Source organism: Cololabis saira, chromosome 1 (genome assembly GCF_033807715.1).
Source record: "Cololabis saira isolate AMF1-May2022 chromosome 1, fColSai1.1, whole genome shotgun sequence".
In the NCBI taxonomy this organism is placed as follows: Eukaryota; Metazoa; Chordata; class Actinopteri; order Beloniformes; family Belonidae; genus Cololabis; species Cololabis saira.
The window spans coordinates 38,149,984-38,174,591 of record NC_084587.1 but is presented as its reverse complement, the minus strand read 5'-3'; the positions used below and the strand labels follow the sequence as shown (position 1 = coordinate 38,174,591).

Here is a 24,608-nt window from a genome sequence, read left to right as displayed (position 1 = left end):
CCTATCAGAGTTCGCTGGACTTCACTGAGCTCCTGAGAGCAACCCATTCCTTCACAAATAGTTGTAAAAACAGTCTTCATGCCGAGGTGCTTGATTTTATACACCTGTGGCCATAGAAGTGATTGGAACCCCTGATTCCGATTATTTGGATGGGTGAGCAAGTACTTTTGGGCGATAGTGTAGGTAATTGGACTGGACTGTAAACACCCAGGCTCTATACAAGGAAGGCCAAAGCAGACTCCACCTGCTGCGCAGACTGAGGTCCCACTGAGAGGCATCGCAGGTCCTTCCTCCCCCCTGCCATAAGACAACCAGGCCTGCTCTCTGTAGTTTACGGACAATAACACGTGCAATAACAATAACAAGATGTACAATACCATATGTGCAATATCTGTTTGTCTACCTCAAAAACATTCTACCTGCTGTTTTTGCACTATTTTTTTGTCTTTTTTGTCTTTCGCACTACTTTATTTCCATTGCATTGTACTGTATATACTGTCTATATTCGTAATTATATATATTTTTTTTTTACTTTTTTTACCCCTCCCCTGCATGTGTGTGTTAAGTGTACTGCTGCTGAACAAAGTGAGTTTCCCTACTGAGGGAGAAATAAAGGATTATCTTATCTTATCTTAATTAATTTGCATCTTAACCCCATTTACAAACAAGCATGTCAAAGCCCCAATTGAGACACAAACAGGTCAAAGGTCAAGCAACAGAAGATAAACAAGATACAATAACATAATAATAACATTACCATTATTAGAGTATAATCTTAAATGACTACCATCTGAATGTAATCAGAGCAAAAGCCTAAATGATCAAATTAACTAATAATGTTTTACCTTATTGACCACCTGATTCTCCCAGAAGGAACACGAGTCCTTCTGTTCATGTTCAATAATCTTGGAGAAAATTTTCACAACTGTGTGCAAGTAGTTCTTGTTGTCCATCAGAGGTGTCAAGTAACAAAGTACAAATACTTTGTTACCTTACTTAAGTAGAAATTTTGGTTTTCTATACTCCACTGGCATAATCATTTTTCAGCCGACTTTTTACTTTTACTCCTTACATTTTCACGGAATTATCTGTACGTTTTACTCCTTACATTTTAAAAACAGCCTCGTTACTCTATTTCATTTCGGCCTTTAAAAAAAAAACTATCCAGTTAAATTGCTCCATCCGGATAGAGTGAATTTGGTTGTGGTTGTTTCAGATGTTCTTGTCCAGTTTTGTTCTTACATCCGTTCCCTCAGATTCCTGCAACTAAACTTGGATGTACATTCCAATAAAGGTTAGGATAAATGATAACATGCCTCTGAAGTTTGACTTTTTGCACCATTACAATACTTATAGGCAACTAGTCATCATATCTGCTGCTTTCTGAAACACATGTTAATGCTCAATAGTACACATATATGCTTCTTTAATATGTTTGCATTATACTAAGATGCATTCATTTTCAATGGCTTTTGTCCTTAATGGCTTTTTTCCCCCTTACATTACTTTTACTTTTATACTTGAAGTAGTTTTGAAACCAGTACTTTTATACTTTTACTTGAGTAAAAAACTTGAGTTGATACTTCAACTTCTACAGAAGTATTTTTCAACACCTAGTATCTATACTTCTACCTGAGTAATGAATGTGAATACTTTTGACACCTCTGTTGTCAATGGATAATCAATCCATTGAACCAACGGATAAAAGAAACAGGAGCAGGTCCAGCCTCCCGCCAGCAGGGGGCGTCGCTCACGGCGGCCTCTCCTCTCCAGCCTGACAACATCCGCCGCACACAGGAGGCTGAGAGCTCTGCGATGGCGCTGAGCTTTGTTTTGAACAGATAACCACCCATCACTCAACTCAAACGGGATGGAAAAGGACACAAACGACATGATTCCTTCACGGACGGAAAGAAAAGCTCTGGAAAAGGCCAAAATCCTGCAGCGGGAGAGTGAGAGGAAAATCTTCAGACTAGTAAGACGAGAAAAAAGGCAGAGTAGCGAGCTAGCAGGCGGATCCAGCAGCTGATGTTGTGGCTTCAGCCTGATTTATGGTCCTGCGTTAAAGCCTACGCCGTCCAGGGGCCAGAGCCCAAAATTACACTGGTCAGTACCACTCAAGGTGACCAAACTTACTTATGATTTTTGAAAATATCCATGTCTGTAGATGATATTTTGGTATGATAACCCTTCCTGAGTGGCAGCTGTATCATAGTTATCAGCTCATGAAGTTAAGAAAATGACATTTTAGATGCTGGTGCATATCCTGGTTTAGACTCATGTACAGGATATCTGTCAATGTTTCACAATATTGTCTTTGGTATCATTTTAAAGGAAACCTTTTAAGCATTCATTCAAGCTAAGATGTGAATCTTTCTGACCAACATAGAGGTCACTGCAGCTCTTTAAACTATAAACAACACACATTTTTACACAATTTTCGCCTAAATGATATACTATCTTTTATCCCTGTGTCATCTAGGAACAACAGAGACACAAAATACAAAAACTGGAATACTCACAGGAGCATAAGGATTCAGGAAATGTATAATATACCCCTACTATATAATTGTTACAGGTCATTGTGAGCCTTAAACTAGAAGAGCATCATTAGGCTCCTATGAAACTATAACAGCCACTAATGTCACAAACTGGTCTTTATCATGCAAATACAGGACATAAAGGACATAACAATGAGAGAAGGAACCAGCTTAGTTTTATAAACAACATTAGAACACAAAATACAAAAAAAAAAAAAATACAAAAACGTGAATACTCACAGGACTATAAGGATTTAGAATCATCAATTAACTTGAAGGGGGTGGGTAACTTCATGAGCTGATAACTATGATACAGCTGCCACTCAGGAAGGGTTAACTTACCAAAATATCATCTACAGACATGGATCTTTTCAAAAATCATAAGTAAGTTTGGTCACCTTGAGTGGTACTGATATCTGGTCTGGCCCATGGACTATACGGCGTAGGCTCTGCGTTGGTGTAACGCCGAACCATAAATCAGCCTTTTGAAGCGGTTTCCTCTCCGGTTTGCGGACCTGACCCGGCTCTCTCCCTGCAGGTCGGGCGGCTGCTGAAGAAGCCGGAGGCGGAGCGGTCGGTGGAGGAGGCTGCGCTGCTGCAGCTGCACGGAGACACCGTGGATGTGCTCTGCAGGAGACAGGTCCGCACAAATGTGCTCAAGAGGAAGCAGGAGGAGGTGAGTCTACTGAAGCTGTAGTTGGTGTAAACTCTGGTGTGTTAGGGCCAGAAGACTTATAGGTATCCAGACAGAATCTGGTGATCATCAGTTCTTCCTCTGGTTAATGCACAGTTTTGTAAACTATTTGTATTTTGCATTTGATTTAATGTTTTGGTGCATCTGCATGTGTCTGTATTTAATTACAGTATTGTGTTTATTATAATGGCCTTGTTTGAATAATTATATGGCATAATTGGCTTTTGAATAATATTTGCATATTGTTGTGATTGATTAAGCATTAGGTCTATGCCATTTCAGTGGTGCTGATATTCAGCGTAATTTGGCTACTATCATGATAAATAATGCATTTTCAAGTCGATAATTGTCTTTAATAATTAAAATTCACTTTTCATCAACAAATTAAGTACAATTTAAATCAGTAGCATTTACCTTTCATTATACTCTTGTGAAGTGGAGGATGGTGTTGGAGGCTGGTTATTTTGCTAGATGACTTTGGGACTAGTTGATAGTCGTGTTAATCCTTAAAAGCACTCGAGTGGATTAGTGTAAAAATAGCGGTAGTGCAATTTTTTTTTAACAATATCTTTATTGTTTTTTCATTTACAAACAGAATATTATAATAAAGGACATTTCACATCTAGTTCTGACTTAACAGTTTTAACTCCCCCCCATGCCATCCCACATCCCTTCTCTCTTTACATATTTCTTGTTATACAATCCAAAGTTGGTACCAAATAACAACACAGTCCATGCCACACATATTTGATCTCAGCTTTTGATGAAAACCTTTATAGTGAGTTCACACAAAAGACATCCTATTGTGCCTGCAGTTGTATACAAGTGTCTTCATCCCTCCTTCTCTCCTTTTCTCTGTCCTTTCCTCAGATCAACCCTCAGTTATTAATTAGAAGTATCTCATAACCATCACTGTTCTCCATTATTCTCGTAGTTTGTTGTGCTGGTCTGCTCCCTCCTTTTTCTCTTCTGTGCATGTTTGCATGCTGATCTGCAGTCCCCCCCCCCTCTGCCCATCCCAGTGTCTGCTGTCTACATCTGTTTCCATAGTCATCCCTGTAGTACACCAACTAACCATGAATCAGTAATATTTACATAGAACTCTTGGCTCTCTTGCTCACGGATAATTAACACTAATATATCTAGTCTTTTGTACCTTGACAAGATGTCTGTGCCCCTCCTCTGTTTTACATTCTCTCTGTCTGTTCTCTCTTTTCCTGCTCTGCCCAGCTGGCCTCTGGCAGGACGGTCCCCCCTTATGATCCAGGTCCTGATCTAGGTTTCTTCCCTCCTAAAGGGGAGTTTTAACCTGCCATTGTTTATGTAATAATTGCTCAGGGGTCATGTTCTGGGTCTCTGGAAAGTGCCTAGTGACAACTTGTATTGTAGTAAATGCTATATAAATAAAATTGAAGTGAATGGATAAATTCACAAGTGTAGAGGGCTCCCATCTGCAGAGTTATATTCAGAAAAAAGAAAATGCTCACCTCCGTCTGAGTTGCTTCACCGCACAGTTGGAAGATCTCAAATATTTGTCTTAAGAGGGGATTCATTAGTGTAGTACATTTTGAATAGTTTAATTTTTTTAATTGTATAATAAGCACCTCCTATGGGTATTGTTTCGCTTTTAAGCCTACCGGAACCACTGATCAGCAACTTCCATTAGGTTTATATGAAAACGGATTGCCCAAAATGTCAATTTTATTGACAGCTGTAGCATATATGGTGTAAGTATGCCTATCCATGTTTCATATCTTTGAATCCCTTCAACAAAAGTGTTCAGAGCACGCAACCTCTCATTCGCCAAAGTGACTATGAACAAGTGCTCTAGATCTGCACCAAACTATAGAACGTTTGGCTCGATCAATTGGGATTGTGGTTTGCAAATCAAGACGGATGAATCACCTTTTTATTAACATGTCTGACACTTTCTCACATTTTTGCATAATGTGTCTAGGTGAGAGCTTAAAATTAGTACCATAGCCGAGAATGTCCCATGCATATTGTGCTGTTTTCTTAATTAGTGTTAATTATGGTTTACAAAGAAGGATGCACAAATTCTGATTATGCAACTCTTCTGTGATTTATAGGAGATGTTTATGATTGTAAACCTGCATCTCTTTGCTCCTCTACTATTTGTAGGTGTTTGATGATGCTGATGAGTTGAAAAGTAAAATCCAGCAGTTAGCTGTTGCAGTCAGACAAGCAAATCACCTTGTGGTGTACACTGGAGCTGGCATCAGCACGGTACGCCAAACTTTACTTATTTATTCTTTACTGTTCTTGCTCTTTATAAACTGCCAAAGCACTGACAACTTCTTTCTTTTAGGCAGCCTCTATCCCAGACTACAGGGGCCCTAATGGCGTGTGGACGCAGTTGCAGAAAGGACGATCCGTAAGGTGAGTTACACCTCCTGACCACATAATATGTAACCAGGGGTCTCGAAAGAAAAAATGAACATCAGTTATGACTCAAATATTTTTCAATTAACAGCTGAATATTGTGACTTTTAAAAAAAATACTGCCATGGAAATTGCTTTTTCCCCTCCTCAATTTAGGTAGAGGAAGAAATGATAGAATATTTGCAAATACTAAAGGACGAATTTGTAATTTGGATTAAAAAAAATACAAAAAATATGCAAATTATTAATCTGGGGTAGAGATGAAGTCCTGATTGCCCAGAAATATGGATTCAACAAGAAGGATGTCAACTGAAACGGTGGAAATAATTGTGAAACTCCCTCAAGAACGTAATTCAGTGTGTGTCAAAAGATGCAAATTATATTCAATTAAATTTTATTTATATAGCATATATTACAACAGAAGTTGTCCCAAGCGCTTTCCAGAGAGCTAGAACATGACCCCGAGCAATTATTACATAAACACTGGCAGGTAAAAACTCCCCTAGAAAAACCGTAAGCCAAACAGTGGCAAGTAAAACTCTCCTTTAGGAGGGAAGAAAATGAGCAGGACCTGGCACTCTGCTGTGTTTAAAAAAAAAATAAATAAAATAATTGGAACCAGTACAAACAAAAATGGTTAGGTTGGAAAAGGGAACATACAGAGAGACTAAAGACGAGCGTCAGGACAGAAGGACAGAAAAGCAATAAGGCTTTTAAATAAAAAATCACAAAGAAAGAAAGGAAGGTTCAGCAATGAGAGTCAAGATTTGTGAGTAACCGGCAGAGATATAGCCATGAACCCGTGGGTGGTCATGGACATGTATTGTGTAAAGAGATAATGCCAGAATTTTAGCGTGGTGCAGGGTGCATGCAACATGTAAAGATGAACAAACATCATCCAAGGCTGGTTATTCTTTGTTTTTTCCGAGGGGCTGTCGGTGGCTTTTACGAGGATAGCAGTGAATTTTGTTCAGAATCAGATTTATTTTTTTTTAATCTTTTTTCCATACAGCTCATCAGACTTGAGCAAAGCTGAGCCGACCCTCACGCACATGTGCATCAGGATGCTACATAAGGAAAAGCTGGTATGTGAATCTTGTGTAGGTCAGGCACAATTGCAGCGACTGCGCTCTGTTAACGTTTGATTGTATTGTGTGTGTAAATCAAGGTTAAGCACGTTGTGTCCCAGAACTGTGATGGACTTCACCTGCGTAGTGGTCTACCCAGAAACGCTTTGTCAGAACTCCATGGAAACATGTTTATCGAGGTAAGACGAGCCCATTTTAAACCTACCTTTGATTTACCCTCAGCTTTTTAATCACACTGCATGGGAGCATTTGTTTTGCCTCCTCAAAAGCTGGGATTGTTAATTTGGACTGCCTGTGCTGTGTTTTGTCTGCTAAACCTGCACCTCTCAAATATTCTGAAATTATGAGGGTCCGCTTTCTGTGTGATTTCCTAATCAGCTTGCAGGTAGCGTGTCATGTTTGGCTTCGTGGGATTACTGCCGGCAGCCCTGAGCATTCATGTCACTCGGTGCAACCATACAGTATAATCATAGAAAATAAAAATACACAAAGTTGGAGTCCTAACTGTATAATTTTCTGTCGTTAGGTGTGCACATCCTGTTCACCGGTCAGGCAGTATGTGCGCTTATTTGACGTGACGGAGCGGACATCGCTGCACCGCCACGCAACTGGACGCAGATGTAGCCACTGCGGCAGCGAATTGAGAGACACAATAGTGCATTTTGGGGAACGTGGGACCTTAGAGCAACCTCTGAACTGGAAAGGAGCAGTCGATGCTGCCGAGGTGGCAGATGTCATCATCTGCTTGGGCTCAAGTCTGAAGGCAAGTTTCATAAAGCACACAAGTCTGCAGGGTAACTTAGTCTGACTGGTAGTCTGCAGTGTTTTTAAAGTTCTCTTCACATTTTGTACAGACTTAAAGAACAGCAAAAACTTTCTTAAAAGGTAGAGTAGATGTTGGCTGGAAAATCTGCAAGAATTATATAATTTTTGAAAGTATATTAACAAATTTTTCAGTCTCTCCGTTCTTACTATTAAGAGATCAAGGAGAAAGTCTATGAGGAGAAAGTCCAGTTGATTAGCAGTAAAGACGACAATAAAACGTACACTTTATTTGTGTTGATAAAGTTGGCAGAGTAAACTGCTAGCAGCCTCTGCTGATTAAGGTTAGTTAGATTAGATTAGTTAGATTAATTATGCCGTTTATTATAGTTCTAAGAAAGAAAATCGTAATCAGCCATTCAAACCTTTTAAGAAAATGGGAAATCAGAATAAGTTTAGAACGTTTCAGTGTGCACCTCCTGTCTACTGGTCAGGGAGTCTGTGCATCCTATTACGTTTGCTTGTGATGTCTTATTTTCTTGTGTGCTCTGTCTCCAAAACTTCTAGGTGCTGAAGAAGTACGCTTGTCTGTGGTCCATGAACAGACCAGTGAGAAAAAGGCCCAAACTCTACATTGTTAATCTTCAGGTACTTGATACAGTCATTGTAGGCCGTTAAGGTGCAAGTAAGGGACTTGATGCTCTGTGACAGATAACATTGTTGTTTTTCTGTTCTAGTGGACACCAAAAGATGACCTGGCTTCCCTGAAAATTCACGCCAGGTGTGATGATGTAATGAGTCTGCTCATGGAGGAGCTCAATATTCAGATTCCTTTATATGACAGGTAAGAATTGTATCAATTAAAAACACAGAAAATACTAGAATAATTGAAAAGAAAAATAGTTTTGGATAAACCAAAGCACCTTTCTTAACTATCTTATCAAAGGAAGTATCTGTCTGTAGTATTGTTTAAAAAAAAAAAAAGATATGTTTCTTCTATGTAATCTGTATTGACATTTTGTTTACAGATAATAGTAAAACATTCAGAAAAAGAGTAAAAAGATGAAAGATTATTGTACTGTTAATTATTGCTCTTCTTTAAACGGTAAATGTATTTCTGTCACACACACAAATATGCATGTGAAAAAAAACAAAGGGAGAAAAGATTAGACTTTTTGATTTTCCTTTTGGCTTCCTCCATTCTGTCACACCAGGGCGGAGGACCCCATCTTCTCATTAGCTACTCCTCTGCGACCAGAGGAAGTAAAAAGCCATACTCGTGAGGTCTTAGGTGGCCCTGATGGGCAGGAAGACCACACAGCTGATGCCAAAGAGGAGCGAGAGGAGGCCTCATCTGTGCAGGGTGGCTGGTTTGGACGGGGATACAACAAAGGAAGGAGGACAAAAAAGAAAAAAGCTGCATAACTGAGGAAAATGTCATGGACTACATACATTGTCGTTGAATGAACAATGTACTCCAATTACTGATTTATATTCCAATATCATGAAGTTTCAGCATTAGACTAATGTTGCTGAATGAGATGTTTTGTTTTGTGTTCGCTCGCAATTATGTCAGAGGCACATGCATTTTGTGGGAGCATTTTGACATTGAAAGTTCAAAATTATACAGATGGTGCAGAAAAGTAGAAATTTGTACTGCATACATTTTTAAGTAAATTTGGGGGATTTTGAACTGGATTTTGAACAGCTGTTATACAACAGTTGTTTTTTTTGTTTGTTTTTTTATTATAGTACCATCTGTTCGGCAGCTACACTGGATGTGTTGGTCACAACTGAAACTTCGCCTGATGCAGCTAACACGATAGTATAAAACAATGAAAATACTGTACAGAAACTCGTGTAAACAATTATGACATGGCAGTATAACAACTTTCTGGACAACCCACAGCTCTACAAAAAAAAACTTAGTCCAGTTGAAGTGGATCTTTTTTATCCTTTTGAAACACTCCAGTATTAGGATTTCTCACCCCCATCTCAAGGTTTACCTGTATGTGCTTTAATATTACATGCACATCTTTTTACTGCTGCTTTTGTTGCCTACAGTTATCTTTTTATATTGTATTTGTTGGAATATAATTTAATTTAGTATTTTAATGTTCAAAATTCCATGTTGGAGCGTTAAGTATATGCAGATCACATTAAGGTGCTGTTCTCCATAAGATGAATGACCTTATTATTTGCCAATTTGGAAAATAGTGTTTTTATGTTCTAACTGTGGGAAATTTAATCTGAATTATGGAGATTTACCAGGTTTCTTTTTGGTTGTTTTGTCTTTTTATATTTCTGCAGTTTTGCCATTTTCCACTGCATTGCTTGAAGTAAAGTATATTTTTGTAGAATTTCTTATAATCATGCCTAGCATTTTTGGTAACTGGCTACTTTGTTTTGTTTATTTTGAAGGAATTTTGGTTTACCTAAATAATGATCAACTCTCACTCTGCTTTAACTGATGCTCAGGTTAGCGAGTAATGTAGTCAAGCCACTACTGTGTTTTGGTTTACGGAAGTTTGATTTGTTTACGTGTTTCATTTTGTTTACTTCTGTGTAAGGAAAGAAAAGCATTGTCACGTTTAGTTACTGTTTACTGTTTGTCATTGGAAACAAGCGAAGGGTTGTCTATTAATTTGTCTCAGGAAGATTCTGTAATATTAATATTATGTACCTTACATTGTCAGAAGTTGTAGCAGTATAGACTAGCCATGATAAGCTAGTGTTCAACATTCCTATAAATGAAACCAGTGCTAAAACTAGATGTGAAGATTCCATGGTGCATTTTCCAAAACTACAGTATTTGAGAGAGAATAAATCATTCATTTCCTTGTACTGCAACTTCCTTGACTGGTGAAGAAATGCACTTGAATCAAGTACTGAAGAGAACTCTGGCATAACCCATGCAAGTATTCACTTTTTCAGATAAACAGTAACTTTACATTTTTAGATAATTGTGTCTCATCTAAAGTTAGACACAGTAGCATATACAGTATTACTTTTGTATAACTGTACCTAAAAGCTGCCTTCATTTTTAGGAACTGTTGTCCTTCCTCCACTAGGCTTTCTAGAGTAAATCTGATAAATCGCTTATGCTCTGCACTTTTGATATATTAATCAAATACTGAGTAAATACCTAGATAAAAAAAATAACTTTCCTTCCTACTGTTTGAGACAAATGACTGTCTTCTTAAGAAGCTTATTTTTGTAAATTAATTTAAACAAATTGTTTATTATAAAAGGTCACGAAATTTATTTAAAATAAAAAAATACTTAGAAACTATGTATGTTTGTATGTATGAATGAATGAATGAATGAATGAATTAGTTTTATTTTTGTGTCATGTCCGAAGACCCATCCCTTACAGGATTACAAGACACCAGAAACAGAAAATCATCAATATACAATATCAAACTCACTTAATTGGGAGCTACACAATGTACACCAGAAAAACAAAATAAATAAATCAAATTAAAAAATAAATAAATAAAATAAAAATACTTAATATTTCTTTCTCCCCAACAAAAACCAGAATGGATATTTTCACATATATGTTACTTTTCTTCTTTTATCCCACGCTTTCTCCAAATAGTCAGCAAGTGCAAATACTTTATAATCAAAAATCCATTTGAGCCTCTCAGCATCACTTACCCACATCAAATCCAAATTCTTACACCTATCAAATAATTTCTGACGCAACTCATGATACAGAGGACAATAAAATACATACATATGTATGTATGTACTGTATGTGTGTGTATATATATATATATATATATATATATATATATATATATATATATATATATATATATATATATATATATATATATATATATATATATATATATATATATATATATATAGTAAGCTATTAATAACCAGAATTATAACCAAGGCATATATATATTTTTTTTTATTCAATGTCTTTTTATTGTATTTTTTATTGTATTATTTATTGTAAGTTTTACAGAATCATTATATACAAGAGAATTAGAATTAACATATAACATATAACACAAATACTTAAGTTATAACCCCCACATGTCTTGCTCCAACGGAGCCTCATCCCTACAACTAAATTATTGTACCATTCAGAGATAAAATAAAAATAAACTAGACTATAAAGTTAAAAAAAAATAATAAAAATACAACATACAAACAAAGATATATAAATAAAAATAAACATTACAGATAACAAATAAGTAAATCATACAATATAAGGGTCCTAACCAAGGCATATTTTAAAAGTAATAACGTTTTTCTCCAGAAATCGGGGCACCTTTGACTTGTATACAAGTTTCATTTCTACATGGAAAAGTCTTACGAACTTGCTAGATATGACTTAACTAAAAGTGTGAAATACCAAAACCAAACATTTTTTCCCCTAGTAAATATAGCGTAACCACGTGTTGGTTCCCAGAGAGAGAATAAGCTGTTCCCTAGGGCCGTGTCCAATGCCGCGTTCCATTTACCTCGGAACTGGGAACTGGGAAGGGCAGCCTTCTTGGAATGGTAACTCGGGGGTGGTGAAGCTTCTCCCACTTTCCCAGTAGAGGAAATCCCACTTCGAGGGGAGTTCCAGTTTAAAATTCCGACTGGGAACTAGGAAATTCCGACTTCGAGGACAAATGGAACGCGGCACAAGTATGCGGGGTCACGTGACCGGAGCTATTATGCAATCCCCGCGTCAGCCGGAGAGGTTCGTTCGATGTGACGTAGTCGGGGGCGTTGCCCGGTCAATGTCACTCTGGTGATCGATCAAGGGAGGCTTAATCCTCCACTCATACAGGATAACACCGCACAGTTCCACCCTGCCTCCTGATCTGTTCTTATTCCCTCTGAATTACGGGACTGCTTAGGTGAGGATGATCAAGAACGGGCACCACGCCGCCGGGGAGCAGCGCGGAGACGCCGGCTCCGGCCAGCCGGAGGGGTCGGTGTGCAGCCCGGAGAAGAGGCAGCGCCTGGTCCGGCTGTGGTGCGACGGCTGGTGAGTCGGGGGGACCCGCCTTCACTGTTTACTAACCCCGGTGCTCGTTTCCTCCCGGTTTATCCGCTTTAGCGCCATCGTTGCGCAACACCAGGCAGGGACACTTGTCCCATTAGCATGCTAGCGGGAGCTAGCCGCTCACCGGTAAGGCTGATGTATGGTTCCGCGTTAGATCGACGCAGAGCGTACGCAGACTCTACGGCGTATGGCTGATTTATGGTATAACCATAAATCCGCTTTACATGGAGTGTCGGTACCAAATATGGTATACATTATATCAGTGAGAACTCTGATTGATTTGTCAAGTAACAACATATATTTGTATTCCCTAGGTGGACCAAACATATCTTCTTCATTGCTGTTGAAGTTGTACCTGACTGACCTGTCACAATAGCAGTAATTGGGTTGCACTGTTGCCCGTCAAGCTGTTACTTTTTTAATAAAATACCAGAAATGTGCCCCTTTACACTTGAAATGTTATTATTATTATTATTATTATTATTATTATATTAGTAGTATCTGGTTTCGCTTTCTGTACAAAGAAACAACCAGTTTTCTGATAGTTAGTTGGCTATATATCATGTGATGGTCAGAAATATCTAACAAGTTATACCTTGTGGCATAAATGCATCATGTTTATGAAGTGTTTATTTTATTTTATTTATTTATTTGTCAGGACAATGCACATTGATGAACATATATACATATGTAAATGTGCCAGATTGCAGCTCAAGGCTAGTTTCCATCTGTAGTCCAATATAGGCAGGTAAGGTGTTAAAAGCAGAACAGGTAAAGATGCAATAAGAAAAAGAAAACAGAAACAAAGACAAGTACAATTAGTAAAATGAGAATGATAAAAAAAAGTTAGTAGGTAGGAGGAGGCCCAAACACACATTAGGTTGTGTACACATTTGTTGACCTCTGAGCCACATTTTTATCTGGTTTTTAAAAGTTGTAAAAGAGGGGCATTCCCTTATGTGTACAGGTATAGAGTTCCATAACGCACTACCCTTTATGGATAGTGCGTTATGGCTAAAAGCCATAACGCATGTATGTCTATTCTTATTTTCTTTCTTATTTCAAGTGTTGGGTCTTGAAATAATCAATATAATCATCAATATATGTGTGATTGTCGCCTGTGCCTCTCGTGTCCAAGACAAATTTCTCCTAAGGGAGACAAAGATTCATCTTATCTTATCTTATCTTAAATGTACCACATTTAGCACAAATTAAATAAGTGAGGCCAAGGTGGAAGCGGTGCATCTCGGAGAAAGGAACAGGATTTTTCCTGCATTGCATATTCTTCCTTTTTTTAATTATTTATTTATTTATTTTTTATCAAGCCATCAAGATAAGATAAAGTAAATGGCATTGATAGTAGGTCATAATGCGGAGAGAGTAAAGAGAGCAGAGTGAAGGAAAGTGTCAAGTGCGTCATGGGAAGCCCCCAGCAGCCCAGGCCTGCAGTATCAGAACTAAAGGGATGACTGGATCAACCAAGCCGGCTCTAAAGTAGAGTTTTAATTCTTATCTTACAGGTAATTAACTTGTCTTTGTCCCAAAACCCAAACGGGGAGCTGGTTCCAGAAAAGAGGAGCCTGATAGGTGAAGGCTCTGCCTCCCAGTCCACTTCTGAAACTCTAGAAACCAGGAGTGAGCTGAGAGCGGCTGAACCGATCATGACTAGTGTCACATATAGTTACCTCTCAAAGGCCTTTTCTGAGGCAAAATAAACCCTGGAATCATTTTTTTCTTACAGTTCACTGTCTACTACAAGAAAACCTTTTTTTTTCTCCCAACTTTCATTTATGATTGATAGGATGTCCAGAATACAGACGGGGGCTATTGATTCCTTACTCATTTCAGTAACTCATTTTACACAACCCTGGCAGCAAGGCAGTCTTCTCATTTGTGTCGCTCCAGAGCCTAGATAAATGGGAGGGGTTGTGTCAGGAAGGGCATCCAAGGTAAAACTTATATCAAATCAATATGTGGACCACTATGATCCACTGTGACAACTCCTAAAGGGACAAGTCAAAAGAAGAAGTATTAACTTGTTTTATGCTCATGCAGTATGTGTAAATTTGTAGTTTATTTAAACAAAGATATGTTTTGTGTACATTATGTGTAACAGTAGGCTTCTCTTGGAGTACTAAAACAGCTCAAGTCTAGTCCAGTACTCCAATATCATCGAAATATAAGAATACATTTATTTTTAAAAGGATTAACACAGCGCTGGAATATATTGTGAAATGTAAGGCGTTCACATTTTAAAGGCAAGCAAATGTAAAATAAGTATTGGTCAAGTTAGTAAATGGCAAACTGTACACACACCATCACATGGTGATCACAGTGTCATTACACTTCTTAGAGTAACCTTTATGAATTAAATTCATCTTCACAGTTCATCAGTTTGGTTTTTGTGGAATAAACTAGTTGATTTGGTGAAAGTTAGGGCTGGGCGATATATCGAGATTTTAATATATATCGATATATTTTCAAACGAGATATAGTACGAGACAATATCGTTTATATCGATTTAAAAAAAAAAAATGTATTTTTTTTTATTTTTTTTTATGATTTTGATATAGCTTATTTTGTGACAAATTGAATTTAATTTTTTATTTGTGATTTGCACAAATGTTTTGTTATTTGCACAACTGTCAACCTCCAGTGGAAAAGTCTGCCTGTTACTGTCTACATTGTATTAATTGCACAGTGTTTTAATTTAATTGTTATGCAGGAAATGGATATTTGTTTTATTTTATTCAAGAAGCATTTTCATTCTATATATGCAGGCAGTTTATTTTTATTTCATTTTGATATTGTGCAGACCTCTGTTAATAAATGTACCTGTGTGACATTTGGCACGAGGCTTTGTATTAAAACTGACTGTTTTTTTAAGGGTTTGCGTCAGGAAAAAATGAAGCTAACAGAGATGCTATGCTATAATGCTTTGGGGGAAACCCCAATTATGGCACAGAAAAAATATCGATATATATCGAGTATCGCCATTTAGCTAGAAAATATCAAGATATGACTTTTGGTCCATATCGCCCAGCCCTAGTGAAAGTAAATAATGGGCTCTGCAGTAAAGATATGATAAGAATCTGTCAATGAAAGCCACCTTAAAAGGCTCTGTGTTTGGGAAATGTTTTCAGCCTGAAGGGTTTAAGTGAAAAACCTGTAACTGCAGGGTGTGAATTGTAGTCATCTACCACGTGGTTGTGCTTTCATCTCTCTTGACTTGTGTAGTGCTTTGTCTGAGCACTTACAATAACTATTGTTTTCCTTGTTCATGTGACTCCCCAGCTATGACATGGTGCACTATGGTCACTCCAACCAGCTGCGGCAGGCTAAAGCTATGGGAGATTACCTCATCGTTGGAGTCCACACAGACGGTGAGGCTGATCCAAATGTTTCTGTGAAACACTGAGTAAATCCTCACTTGTGACTAACTGTTATGGGACAGTCAAGTTAAGTGATTGTCTAACGTGGATTGTTAACATCCATTAAGATGTTAGTCACTGCTTACTAAAGAAAAATATAACTTGGATGTATTTTATGCCAAATAACCTGTTTATACAGGGTTTCCGCGGGGTTTTAAAAAGTATTAAAAAGTGATAAATGAAAATTGCCAAATTTAAGGCCATTAAAAGTGTTAAATTCACTGTCAGAGGTATTATTTTTTTTAAAATTGGTATTATTTTTTACCTTTTACATTTTAAGCAGTCTATTTTATTGTGATTCACAAAGTGAAATAAATGTGAAACATCTGGTCAACATCAATGAGTCTATAAATCTGTTCTGTATAGTGTTCTATAGTTCAAAATCTGTATTAATGTTAAAAGGTCCGTGATTAACACTTAATGTTGTGACAGTTTTTTAAAAAAAATCTGAAGGTAGTGAAAAAGGTATTAAATTGGTATTAAATTTAACATAAGGATTGCTGTATAAACCCTGTTATAGGTGGGACAGTAGAATAATAAATATTTCATGTCAGAGAGAGACATGTTGAAAGCCTTCACCTCCTACATAATCTCACACTATGTTACAGATATTTCTGTAATAAGCAATCCATCTATGACCCCCTTTTATAGCGGAGATTTCCAAACACAAGGGCCCTCCAGTTTTCACTCAGGAAGAACGCTATAAGATGGTGCGGGCCATCAAATGGGTGGATGAGATTGTGGAAGGAGCGCCTTATGTCACCACTCTGGAGACTTTGAACAAATACAGCTGTGACTTCTGCGTGCACGGAGGTCAGTCTGCTGCAACCCTCTATGAATCCATTTTCGTGCTGTCATTATCAGACATATTCTCATTATATGATCAAGCTTCCAGATACGGAGAGATTGTGGTTTATCGTTAACAGATGACATCACGCTGACGGCAGATGGCAAGGACACGTATGAAGAGGTGAAGCAAGCGGGGCGTTACCGGGAGTGTAATCGGACACAGGGGGTCTCCACCACTGACTTGGTTGGGCGTATGCTTCTCATGACCAAAGCCCACCACAGCAACATGGTGAGTCTGCACATGGCTTGTGCTAAGTTCTTATTTATTTAATTTACCTGTTAATCTAACATATCTTTCTCCACAGGATAACCCAGATTACCAGCAGCATACGGACAACTTTGGAAAGGTATACGTCACAAGTTATTATCTGAAGATGTTCTAGTATTGATGATTCATTCAGAGCCTGAAATGTATCTTTAGATTTTGGGTGAATTTCCACCTTTACCGCCTTCACATAAGAGAGATTTTATCCAAATTTGGAGGATACTGGTTGTGAATGTATCTTGTTTTAAGTGGGCAACAAGAGTAGAAAAGCACCATATAAATACAGTCCATCCAGAATCTTCTTCATATTTTACTGGAGGCCAAAACTGCAGGCCTTCAACTGTCCTATTTTACCTTTAATATGCACTTTGTTGCATCCTCCAACTTGAGGATTTCTCTAACTACATTTGGTTGCATAATTTGGTTCTCCTCTCTTCTTACTGGTCATCTCTTTGAGCTGCATGCAGTTTTGTTCCAAAAAGTGTTACCCAATGTCAGAAATAGTCTAGTTGAAGAGCCTTGTTCTCCATCAGCAGCTCTTTAATGTCTCATCTATTGATATAGTAACAGGGAACATCTTGTCTTTCACCTCGTCTAGCCCCTCTGGCACCTTGTTGCTTTCGTATCCAAAACAGAGCTGAGCTTAACCCCAATGCCAACAATGATCCACATGGTGGCTCTCTTTCCGTCAGTCATGATTCATATTTTACACACCGCGGCTGCCAGGCATAGGCAGACCGCAGTGTCAGGTAGCAAGAAGCATGTGTTATATGAAACGCAGAGAAAACTGAATGTAACCTGTTTGCGGTGGCGCTATTGGTACGTACATCCGGGTGTCCTGAAATGTTTGTGTCAGTCAAACCTGTCAGTATATATATGTTTCTGTGGATTCTTTAACACTGCCTGTGTTGGCTGAACATAAACAAATGATACTTCTGTAAATCTGTGCAGAATCTCTTATGTTAGGAATTCAATATTCGTGAGATTCTGTAGAACGATGCACTATAACAGCAAAGCCCTGCTGAATTTCATGCCCTGCTTATAGCGATGTTGTCCCTGTGAAAGAAAAGGGTCCGTGTGATTTATTTTTGTTTCTCCTGCCGTCTTCAAGGGTCCTGGAGGCCGGAGTCCATGGACAGGAGTGTGTCAGTTCCTGCAGACGTCCCAGAAGATTATCCAGTTCGCCTCAGGAAAAGAACCTCAGCCTGGGGACACCATCATCTACGTGGCTGGAGCATTTGACCTTTTCCGTATCCTTATCGGGTGAACAAACTAAATAAAAAAACATCTTGCTGGTGAACATTTTGTTGTTGCTACCTTGATCGCAAATTCTTCGTAGATATTGGCCATGTTGACTTCTTAGAGATGGTGTATAAGCAGGCAGAGAGGCCCTACGTCATTGTTGGTCTGCACTTTGACCAGGTAGGCCTACTTGCACCCTGCTCTCACCCAACACAATAAAGAGGGCCATCCTGCCCTACCGTGGCAACAGCTTTCACAATAAACAGATCTGGGACAAGTTAAAGCAGGAACAGCCCGAGATTATGTTTCAGCAGGAGAGATCATCTAAACTGTTCAATCTTAGGAATCCAGAATTCCAAGGTCATACCACTTCTAATCTTTCTGTATTCTTTCATGTTGGTGCAGCTTCCAGGAATTAACCTCTGGTAAAAATGCAAAAGCACTCACAGATTTCTTCACTGTCTACAGGAAGTGAATCGCTACAAGAGGAAGAATTATCCAATCATGAACATCCATGAGAGAACCCTGAGCGTCCTTGCCTGTCGGGTGAGCTCACACTCAAATACGCACGGATGGGCCGACATTCAAGCACATTTCTGCTCAGTGCTTTCACAGCACTGTAGGATGAACTTGGCTCTGTGCCCGTCATTCCTGCTGTTCAAACAATGAATCTTTGTGCCTCATCTGCAACGTGTAATTGTATTAGTTACAAGAATGTTACACAATCCTGCTGTAACACTGAAATCGCTGTGCTCTGCCATGAGTTTTACTCGGTACCTGATGGCAAGATACTGAATTTAGGCGGAGGGCTGGAAAATGTGCTGAACTTTGACACTTTTATTTGTATTAAACCATGTCACAGTTGATGGTTTAAACATTTGAAAAATTCACTTTCCTCTCACTGTTGCTCTGTGTGTCTTTAGTATGTGTCAGAGGTAGTGATTGGTGCGCCTTATGCAGTCGGCAAAGACCTGCTGGATCATTTTAAGGTAAGTTCATATAGATTCTTTCTACACCTGCATTTAACTGTGAGGCTTCTTTCACTTTGAACTTTTTAAAGACATGGCTAAAATAATGTAGGCAAGGCAGCCTTACATATACATATATATGGCAGTGTAAAGTGTTCTACATAGGCAAAGCAATGCATCAAAATGTTGGAAACATTAAGTTACAAAAGAAGTAATAAAATCCATAAGGCAAAAGACAATTTAATTAATAACCACACATAAAACGGATTTAGACCAAAATAAAGATTAGAATAGAGAAGGGACTTAGGTATGGCAGAAAATCAAATAGATGCTCTGAGTTTTAAGTTTAATTTAAAAAGTGGCTGGACTTGGGGCTCATTTACATCAACAAGAAGCTATATGTGTGCTGCATTGTAGCTTCATCATTTTCAACCTGTTTGGTTCTTAATGACAAGATTGAGAATAAAACCACTGATAAGGATTTGGACTGATAATGAAAGATGTGTATTTATTAATGTTTGATGACGATTGATTTATTCAGGCATGTTGGTATGACTATGCAGGTGAATATGGTGTGCCACGGCAAGACAGAGGTGTTTCCAGACAAGGATGGATCAGACCCCTACGCTGTGAGTACATTTTCTGTGGGAACTGGCATCTTTATATTAATTCCTGCCGTTGGATTGCTAATTAGGCACTAATGATGGTGCATCACTTTTTACCAATGATCTTCTCATACTCATCCTTCCAGAGTGCAGCCTTTGACAGTATCTCACACAGCATTCTGCTTGACAGACTATCATCAATCAGAATAACTGACACATGCTGGTTTAAATCATACCTTTCTGGCTGTACGCAGTTCATACATATGAAACATTTCAGTTCACACTCTTTCGGTGTTCCAAAAGGTGTCCACTTCTTTTCATAATTGATTTAGTCCCACTTGTCCATATCATCTGTAAATTGAACCTGCACTGTTATGCTGATAACACCCAGCTCTATGTTACTACCAAACCCTCTTCACTCCTGCCACCCACCTCTCTCTTTGACTGCCTCACATTTGTTAAATCCTGGTTTTCCTGCAATTTCTTAAAACTCCAGCGAAAAAAACAAGGTTTCATTAAATGGTTTTAAGTCTACTCTTACAAAATTTGACAGTTTTTAGATTACAATTGACAATACAAATACAACTATTTCTTCTTCCTCACAAGCCAGGAGCGTGGGTGTCCCTCACAGCACTCCCTCATTTGCATCACACATAATAACATCTACTTGCTCTGCTTGCCTTTGAAATATCAACCATCTTTGCTGTCACCTACTTATGTTGCTGCTTTGGTTCATGCTCTAGTTACTTCTTGTCTTGACTACTGTAACCCCCTCCTCTCCGGCCTTTTTCTCAAATCCATCAACAAACTTCAACTAGTCCAAAACTCAGCCGTCTGCCACAAGAACACCCTCCATTGATCATATACAGGACTGTCTCAGAAAATTAGAATATTGTGATAAAGTTCTTTATTTTCTGTAATGCAATTTAAAAAAAAAAAAAAAAAAAAAAAAAAAAAAAAAAAAAAAAAAAAAAAATGTCATACATTCTGGATTCATTACAAATCAACTGAAATATTGCAAGCCTTTTATTATTTTAATATTTATGATTATGGCTTACAGTTTAAGATTAAGATTCCCAGAATATTCTAATTTTTTGAGATAGGATATTTGAGTTTTCTTAAACTGTAAGCCATCATCAGCAATATTAAAATAATAAAAGGCTTGCAATATTTCAGTTGATTTGTAATGAATCCAGAATGTATAACATTTTTGCATTACAGAAAATAAAGGACTTTATCACAATATTCTAATTTTCTGAGACAGTCCTGTAGCTCCTGTCTTGCAGCAGGTTCACTGGCTTCACATCGCACATTGGATATAAGATTCTGCTTTTTACTTTCAAGACCACCCATGACCTCGCCCCCCACTACCTATCTGAACATTTACAAATCAACACACCATCTCAGAGTCTCAGGTCATCGTCCTCCATCTAGCTCACAGCTCGTACGGTCACCATGGGCTCCACTTAATTCTGCTTTGACTCAAGCCCCTGTCCTCACATCTTCTTACTCACATCTTACTTCTAGTGACGGTTAGACCCAAAGTCTGTGTTTAACAACATGAACGTGTGTGATCTCAGGGTTCATTTTCATCTGCAACTGGGTGAAGCCTGCCTTAGTCAGACTTTTAAAAGTGGCTCTGGTGTCTGGCTTAAGGCTGAGCCTCATTAATCACAGGAAATGGCGTGGGTACTTTGTCCTTGGATGTGACCATGTATGTTCTTCACCCAGGAACCTAAGAAGAGGGGCATATTCAAGACCATCAATAGTCAAAACAGTCTTACCACTGATGACATTGTCCAAAGAATCATTGAAAACAGGTGAGTGACTGCTCTCCTTCTGCATCCTTATTTACCTCCCAACTTTCAGAGCTGATATCATGTATTTATTCTGTGCTTTTTGACACATCTCCTGTTATCAGGCTGCAGTTTGAAGCCAGGAACCAAAAAAAAGAAGCCAAGGAAATTGCAGTGATTGAGGCAATGAAGAAAAGGGAGCAGCAGGAGGGTGAAGCTGCAGCTCAGCCTGCTCACTAGTGAGCTCATGTTTCACCTCCGTTTTACTCGTCCAGACACACTGAGCTTTAGTAAAGAGGATTCTGCAGAACTAGTCTGAAAGTCCTTGTGGTTCTCGGCTGGGTCCGGTCAGACCCTCTTCACTACACGTCCAAAGGGATCCAAAATCCTGCTTTAAATCTTCAAAAAAAAGTTTTTACCTGCAAAATCCCTTTAATCCCTTTTCTCCATAGAAAACCTTGTTTTATTCTTTTTCCTTTTATTTTTTTCATCATTGAATTACACTACTACATGCAGAATGTTAAGTTTGTAATGATGCATAACTCACTGACAAAGAGTTGATGTTCTTGTCAGTAATGTTTTTTAGCTTTTTAAACCCGTTAGATTAGATTTAAAGCTCAGTCTTACCCTCTTCCGTGTCTGAATGTGCTCTATTTTTAACACATTTAATTTCTTTAGGCCACTTTTTTTTGTCCATCCTGTGAAAAAAGAAAGGAGGAAAAAAAAAAAACATTGTTATATCTGTGAAGTATCCGGTGGACTTTACTACCTAAATTTGCACCGTGTATGTGTATTTTTGTGTGAGCTGATGTGAGTCAGTGAGTGTGAGTGCGTTTATAAATTAAATTAGTGCCTCCTTCATGAAGCTGTAAATAATTGAAGGGCTTTTGGATGGTATCAGCTTCTGCAGAAATCTGCTTGAATGTCTCTGCAGCTGTCAGAAAAGTTAAATTCCTCATCACTTCAGTTTGTTTTCAAAGAATGTCTTTTTTTTCTCTCCTTTTTTTCTTTTTTTTTTCTAAATTATTGGACAATCCCAGTATTCTCTGTCAGGTAGTTGGAGATTACTGTCTGTTGCTTTAGCCATCTTACATAGAGCATATCTGTGTGTGTGCGTGCGTGCGTGTGTGTGTGTTTGCGTGGGTTCAAAGGCAGGATTGTAGTGGTGGAATGAAAAAGTTTATAATAATTTTATATTGTCTGTGTTTTCATGGCTTTTCAGTAACTATATTTGTGTCTGGAACTTTCATCATAAAATGTTAATCTCTGGAAAAGTGTCATGCGTTTTTCTTGGTGTGTGTGTGTGTGTGTGTGTGTGTGTGTGTGTGTGTGTGTGTGTGTGTGTGTGTGTGTGTGTGTGTGTGTGTGTGTGTGTGTGTGTGTGTGTGTGTGTGTGTGTGTGTGTGTGTGTGTGTGTGTGTGTGTGTGTGTGTGTGTGTGTGTGTGTGTGTGTGTGTGTGTGTGTGTGTGTGTGTGTGTGTGTGTGTGTGTGTGTGTGTGGATCCCTGTTTGATCAGCACATAGTCACGGCCCAGTGAGGCGGTGAAATGAGGCCAGGCTTCAGCTGGAATAAGCACCTCTCTCTCACACATCACAGACCTGCAGATTATCATTTATTTAATACACAGCCAGGGACCCTTGTACAGGATTTAATCACTCAGCACACAACAGATGTATCATTGGAAAAAGTCATTTGTTGATCTCTCTCTCTGTCTCTCCCTATCTCAAAACTGTTTTTTTAAATCATTTTTCCATTGTTCCTTTTTCTTTTGTCGTCTAATATAATTGAACAATCAAGACTTGATCAAAGTCGACTCCAGTTTAATTCAAAGGGGTCCAACAATTGTATTCAATTTTAGGAACCGTATCGTTGGGATATTTACATTTAGAGACATTTTCACGTGTTGGGCAGACTGAAATGATATTCAGGACCCTGTTTGACCCTTTAAGTCAGCGACTGCCTGGTGATGACGTCACCAAATGCTGAGTTTCCTGCGTGTGACACTTCGCCAGGCCTTCGCTGCGACTTCAGTCGCTGCATGTTTGAGCGTCTGTCTGTCCTCTTGTCTTTCCTCCCGACATTAATCACATGTTCAGTTTGGCCATCAGCATATTTCATAGCTGTTACAGAGTTTTGTCCCGTTTCACGGCGTGTTCTCTGTAACCAGATGCATTTAGGCATTTGACTGATTTAAGCCTGGAAAAAAGGCTCTATGCACTTCACATTTCATCTTGCTGCTCCTGTCAGCAATCACATCCTTTACTGAGTGACTATGTGAAACATTGTTTTAAATATTTCACATGAAACTACATCTTAAGTCGACATGTAAACAACGTATCTATTACTTCATTCTAAATTTATTCCTGTCAATTATTACTGAAAAGTTCATTTTAAATAATTGATCAGCTTGTTTTACACAAAAGTAGTTTAAATATTAAAGATGTGAAAGCTGATTGGAGTTATTCTGTGCTTGGAGAAACCTTTTATGAGTGCAGGTCTGGCACACATCACAACAGACCAATTTCATTAGTGTTTGTTTTTTTTCATAATTCTGTTGAAGCACAATTAAAAAGTGATGTCTGATTTTCAGAACATGATTAACTGTCAGTTTCAGGTTATTTGATTATTTAATTCAAGCCCATGTCTGTATATATTCACACTGGCATGTGAACTGCAGATGGATGTAACCCTTTAAAAGGCTTGAAGTATTCATGTCATAATTCTTTTTCATTTCATTTCATTTCATTTCATTTCTTCCATTCATGGTATATATTCTCAATAATGTTGTACAAAATTTCATGAATTACACATTACCACCATGAAAGAAAAGGAGCAGGAAGAAGAAAACTTATGATACCTGCCCCTCTCCGTTAATACAGTTACGTTGACTTACTGAACACCAATCTATCTATCACATATTTATAACATGAAAACAAACAAAAAA

General features: G+C 38.2%; 2 protein-coding genes across 2 annotated transcripts; both read left to right on the top strand.

Annotated features, from left to right (window-relative positions):
- The first annotated feature begins 1,800 nt into the window (after positions 1 to 1,800).
- Positions 1,801 to 10,688, top strand: sirt7 (sirtuin 7). Its single transcript, XM_061732554.1, has 10 exons — positions 1,801 to 1,975; positions 3,079 to 3,216; positions 5,377 to 5,481; positions 5,564 to 5,634; positions 6,650 to 6,722; positions 6,806 to 6,904; positions 7,252 to 7,488; positions 8,055 to 8,135; positions 8,225 to 8,331; positions 8,702 to 10,688. The coding sequence occupies exons 1-10, from the start codon at positions 1,871 to 1,873 to the stop codon at positions 8,910 to 8,912; spliced, it is 1,227 nt and encodes a 408-aa protein (XP_061588538.1). The 5' UTR covers positions 1,801 to 1,870; the 3' UTR covers positions 8,913 to 10,688.
- Positions 10,689 to 12,208: 1,520 nt separating this feature from the next.
- On the top strand, positions 12,209 to 22,937 carry pcyt2 (phosphate cytidylyltransferase 2, ethanolamine). Its single transcript, XM_061722412.1, has 12 exons — positions 12,209 to 12,489; positions 15,802 to 15,890; positions 16,590 to 16,751; positions 16,865 to 17,016; positions 17,093 to 17,134; positions 18,164 to 18,302; positions 18,392 to 18,474; positions 18,763 to 18,840; positions 19,218 to 19,283; positions 19,826 to 19,891; positions 21,599 to 21,687; positions 21,789 to 22,937. The coding sequence occupies exons 1-12, from the start codon at positions 12,365 to 12,367 to the stop codon at positions 21,901 to 21,903; spliced, it is 1,206 nt and encodes a 401-aa protein (XP_061578396.1). The 5' UTR covers positions 12,209 to 12,364; the 3' UTR covers positions 21,904 to 22,937.
- The last annotated feature ends 1,671 nt before the right edge of the window (positions 22,938 to 24,608 follow it).

What these genes read in the sequence shown, in the direction of transcription:
- pcyt2 (XM_061722412.1), top strand. Translation starts at nt 12,365, where the DNA reads ATGATCAAGAACGGGCACCACGCCGCCGGGGAGCAGCGCGGAGACGCC. An exon ending in CGTTGGAGTCCACACAGACG is followed by an intron (nt 15,891 to 16,589) that starts GTGAGGCTGATC and finishes CCCCTTTTATAG; the next exon opens with CGGAGATTTCCAAACACAAG. An exon ending in ATGGATCAGACCCCTACGCT is followed by an intron (nt 19,892 to 21,598) that starts GTGAGTACATTT and finishes TTCTTCACCCAG; the next exon opens with GAACCTAAGAAGAGGGGCAT.
- sirt7 (XM_061732554.1), top strand. Translation starts at nt 1,871, where the DNA reads ATGGAAAAGGACACAAACGACATGATTCCTTCACGGACGGAAAGAAAA. An exon ending in ATGGAAACATGTTTATCGAG is followed by an intron (nt 6,905 to 7,251) that starts GTAAGACGAGCC and finishes TTCTGTCGTTAG; the next exon opens with GTGTGCACATCCTGTTCACC. An exon ending in TCTACATTGTTAATCTTCAG is followed by an intron (nt 8,136 to 8,224) that starts GTACTTGATACA and finishes TTTCTGTTCTAG; the next exon opens with TGGACACCAAAAGATGACCT.